Below are 4504 nucleotides of genomic sequence, written 5' to 3'. Positions count from 1 at the left end.
ATCTAAAGACTGAAATTGGCTTAAAGTTGGGTTTTCAAATTCAAAACTCTGCCCCAGATTAGATTTAGACACAGAGGGTGAGTGTCCTTGTCCCCAGGGGTTTGGCATGATAATTTGTTCACGGTTGTGTTATGGGAGCTGCCCCTTTTAAGCTGGCTCTGTGTGTGTGTGGCGGGGGGCGGGCAGTGGGTATTCCACGTCAGCATCCTGGAAAGAACAAATAAACATTTAGTGATCTCACTGTTTCTACTTACATTTGGTGTAATACACTGTTGTTATTGGTGCTGTTACCTGCTGATAGGGCAGTTCACAAAATTTTCAAGAACATTTGTATTAAAATTATTTCAAAGACTTCTTTCTTAAAATATGATTTTACCTTGTCAAAAATTATACTAAGGTAGAAGAATATTTGTTCTTTCTCATTCATTTTCTGAAAAAAGAAAATGAATTAGCTTATGTCAATAAAAACAGACTAGAAATTGGAGAAATGGAGAATAATTTTTTATCCCACATAATAAGTAATTTCTGAATTGCAAGTATTTCTAAATACTTGAAGACATCCCTCACATCCCCTCTTCTGATTGCTGAGTGTATTATTTCCTAAAGCTTTTTTTTTTTTTTTCCTTTTCTCTCTCTTATCTTTTTTTGGAGACGTTGTCTCGCTCTGTTGCCCAGGCTGGAGTGCAGTGGCAGAGTCTAGGCTCGCTGCAACCTCTGCCTTCTGGGTTCAAGCGATTCTCCTGCCTCAGCCTCCCAAGTAGCTGGGGTTACAGGTGCCCACCACCATGCCCGGCTAATTTTTAGTAGAGACGGGGTTTCCCCATGTTGGCCAGACTGGTCTTGAACTCCTGACTTCAGATGATCCACCCACCTTGGCCTCCCAAAATGCTAGGATTACAGGCATGAGCCATCGCGCCCAGCCCCTAAAACTATTCTTTATGATATTTCTGAGACTATTCAGTGGTCTTCTAAAATGCACCCAGCAGAATGGAAAATGTATCCTCTAAATGGCTGGCCAACCTTAGCATATGGACAGTGTCACCTCTTACACACAGCCGCTAAAAACTAAACACTAAAACCAGTTTTCTTGGGTAAATATTTCTAAGATGGAAAATTTAAGCAGCAAGATGTGTCAAGTTGTAGACATTGGCCAGGAAAAATTCAGGAGCAGCCAGGCAGGGGAGAGTGTGCATCCAACGTCCTCCTGTGTGATGAAGGGATGACACCTCGTCCCTCTGGGCTGTCAGCTTTTACTGCTCCAGAATACAGATCTCCTGATTCAGTGTCCAGTGCCTTTTGAACTGACCGCAAGCCCTTATGGACGATTAGAACTGTAATGTGGAAAGGGCTATGATGGAGCCAGTTAAAATGCTTCATTATTTGCAAAATACCACATACAGTAATACGATATAGATGTCTTCCCCTTCTCCACTAAGTAGCATAAATTAAGATTTTACAGAGGAAGTGTGCCTTTTTCATGTCGTATCTGAGTCAGTGAGTATCCTGTTTGGAAACAGGCTTCATCCTGGTTTTCTAGAGTGCCGAGTCGGGGTGGAAAGGACGACCGGGGGCTCAGTCCTTCCTCGCCCCTTGGGCTGCCCTTCAGGGTTAAGTAGAGAGTCTCAGCTGAGCTCCCTGGATGCACAGGAGCACCTGGGTACGTAAGAAGGGGAACAGTTTGCAAGGGGAAGTTTAAATTACTGTCCCCCATAGCATCTGTTCCTTCAGGACGCTAACCCTCTGCATCTGCGTCTTCTGTGTCACCAGTGGCCAACAGTGTTGCAAACAGGAACCCGAGGTTTTCACTTCACTGTTGATGGGAACAAGAGGGCATCTGCTAAAGTTTCAGATTCCGTAAGTTCATGCTTTTTGTTCCATTATAAATGATTTTTTTGGCTTGGGGGTAAGGATCTATACGAGTTTGTTTTCATATGAGTCGTAGACATAAGAGAAAAATCTCTCATAGGTGTCCAATGCATGCTGAAATTATTTTCAGTGTTGTAATAATCAATTGCAAGTACAAACACAAACATAGATGTTAGCATTTTTACTTATATCTCTTAACGTATCTATAAACTAGATCTAAATTTGGATCAAATAAAGCAATAAATTAAAATAAAATGAACAGTATCTGCTGTGATAGATGATAAAATTCCTACTGAAATTAGGACGGTGGGCCCACTCAGGTGTGGGTTCCTTGGTATTTAGTGAAAAACTGAAACTTGCTGAGAAGTTCTTTTCTCATAAGCTCACAGTAGCGACTGAATACTCCTTGGCACCTTCTCAGCCATAAGCACAGGCATGGCCCTGAAGTAGAGTTGTGGTCCTCAGTCTGATCCCACGGGACAGACCCTCTACCATTCATAGAATCTGATTGTCGGTCCCTTCTCCACATACAAATGTGCCCACCTCTCCCCGCACTGTTCAGGGCTCAGCCCCGGGACAGGATGGAGGCCCTGTGTGCCTAGCAGTTGGTCCTTTTGTCTTTGTCAAGCTCCTTCACTGTAACAAGAGTCTTCGTGTTTGGCATAGTGGAGCACGTGATTGACAGGTGAATTTTTCTTTTCCAGATTTCTGCTCAGTATCCAGTAGTGGATCATGAATTTGATGCAGTGGTGGTAGGCGCTGGAGGGGCAGGCTTGCGAGCTGCATTTGGCCTTTCTGAGGCAGGGTTTAATACAGCATGTGTTACAAAGCTGTTTCCTATCAGGTCACACACTGTTGCAGTGCAGGTAAGAGAAAGGTGCCCCACCGTGCTCCCACTCTGTGCAGGTCCCGCATAGCCTTGCGCTTTCTACCTGGGCAGCCTCCTGCCTCCTCCCCATGCTCCAGCCACATGGCCTCTTGCTGTGCCTTGCTCACTCAGCTCACCCTCTCAGCGATCTTTCCCTGGAGCCTGTTCCCTGGAGACTTGGAAGGGCTGGAGCCTTGTTGTCACTCCTAGTTGGGACTCCAGTCACACTTGGGTTTTCTTTGACCATCTCGCCTACTTTCCTCCCCACCCACCCCCACCGCCCCAACACCTTAAGAAAAGGAGATCATCTAAAGAGGAGGAATCAGAATTTAGGGTGGGGAAGGAAAGGGCAAGGGCTTTATTTGTCCCTGTGCTGCTGTCTTCTGGGACTCTCTGAGGAGTAAGACGGTGGTGGGCACACACAGCCAGAGGAAGTAGGGGTACAGGGGAGTGCGACTCTGAGTGTGGAGCTTATTACTTGGCAGGAAGCACTTCTGGTCTTTAACACATGCCCTTAAATGCCATTGGGAAGATTTGTTAATACCATTATCTGGAAAGATTTGCTGAGTACCTTTTCTGTGCCAGATATGTTAGGTAATAAGCATATTACAGGTAGCTTTTCCCTCACGGCTCCGGTCCGCCCTTCCTGGAGCTCCCTCTGTCTCCACCACACAGATGAGGAGACGGAGGCTAAGGGATTGAATCACTGGGCGAGCTGGGGAGGGTTGTGACCCAGAATCTGTCGGGCCTCGCTGCTCCTCCGCTGAGGTCAGCCCTCGCCGGGAGTCACCGCGTGAGGAGTTGGCTTTCTCTGGATCCCCCAGTGGGTGGATTTGGGCCTGGAAGACAAAGCTGGGGCTCCTGTGTGTGGCTTGTAAGGAGTGGTTGGTGTTTCCAGGGAGGAATCAACGCTGCTCTGGGGAACATGGAGGAGGACAACTGGAGGTGGCATTTCTACGACACCGTGAAGGGCTCCAACTGGCTGGGGGACCAGGATGCCATCCACTACATGACAGAGCAGGCTCCCGCCGCCGTGGTTGAGGTGATGGGCGGGAGGCTCTGGGCTCCCTCGTGGTCTGTTTCTAGTCAAAAAGAGTCCTGGAAAGGATGTAAGCAATTGAGGCAGATGTGGCCGGCCGAAAGAATGGTGATGAGCAAAGCCCACAAGAGGAGTCTTTTTCCGTCACGAACTATGCATTACACGTAACAAGAAGACTTCTCTTTGATGTGTTGACATTTTCATAAAATAGGTTACTTTGGGTTTGCAGATTTGTGTTAAAGTTGTTCAGTATAGATGAGCTATGAATATCTTGACTCCTTTAAGGTAATAAGGTTTTTGTTTGTTTTTATCTTTCACAGCTGGAAAATTACGGCATGCCGTTTAGCAGAACTGAAGATGGGAAGATTTATCAGCGTGCATTTGGTGGACAGAGCCTCAAATTTGGAAAGGGCGGGCAGGCCCATCGGTGCTGCTGTGTGGCTGATCGGACCGGCCACTCACTATTGCACACCTTATATGGAAGGGTAAGGCCACCCCCGGTCCACTGAGACAGGACATGTAGTGCTGGGGCTTAAGGTGACAGCGGGGAATGGGTTAGCGTGCCCAGTGAGTCCGCCAGAGATTATGTAAAAAGCAACAGAGAACAACGGTGTAGGACACATGCAGCGACTGTTGATGTGAAAGGACCAGGCATGTGCTGTGAGAAGCTGTCCCTAAGGCAATATGTTATTTCTTGTATCTATTTTGGAAAGTTGAATTGATAATCTTAT

The 4504-nt window shown here is 46.7% G+C and overlaps 1 protein-coding gene across 1 annotated transcript; it reads left to right on the top strand.

The window, feature by feature from the left end:
* Positions 1-910: 910 nt before the first annotated feature.
* On the top strand, positions 911-4282 carry LOC108542090 (succinate dehydrogenase [ubiquinone] flavoprotein subunit, mitochondrial-like). Its single transcript, XM_017891935.1, has 5 exons — positions 911-1657; positions 1768-1854; positions 2571-2732; positions 3633-3776; positions 4094-4282. Exons 1-5 carry the CDS (start codon positions 1640-1642, stop codon positions 4280-4282), a joined length of 600 nt encoding a protein of 199 aa, XP_017747424.1. The 5' UTR covers positions 911-1639.
* Positions 4283-4504: the final 222 nt, after the last annotated feature.

This window comes from Rhinopithecus bieti, unplaced genomic scaffold (assembly GCF_001698545.2).
Source record: "Rhinopithecus bieti isolate Rb0 unplaced genomic scaffold, ASM169854v2 scaffold_22666, whole genome shotgun sequence".
NCBI classification, from domain to species: Eukaryota; Metazoa; Chordata; class Mammalia; order Primates; family Cercopithecidae; genus Rhinopithecus; species Rhinopithecus bieti.
The sequence above is the reverse complement of the archived record's forward strand: the minus strand, read 5'-3'. Positions and strand labels throughout refer to the sequence as shown.

Bases quoted from the DNA above. Each gene is read 5' to 3' on its own strand.
- LOC108542090 (XM_017891935.1), top strand. The intron at 1,855-2,570 runs GTAAGTTCATGC...TTTCTTTTCCAG, and splicing joins CTGCTAAAGTTTCAGATTCC to ATTTCTGCTCAGTATCCAGT. The intron at 3,777-4,093 runs GTGATGGGCGGG...TATCTTTCACAG, and splicing joins CTCCCGCCGCCGTGGTTGAG to CTGGAAAATTACGGCATGCC.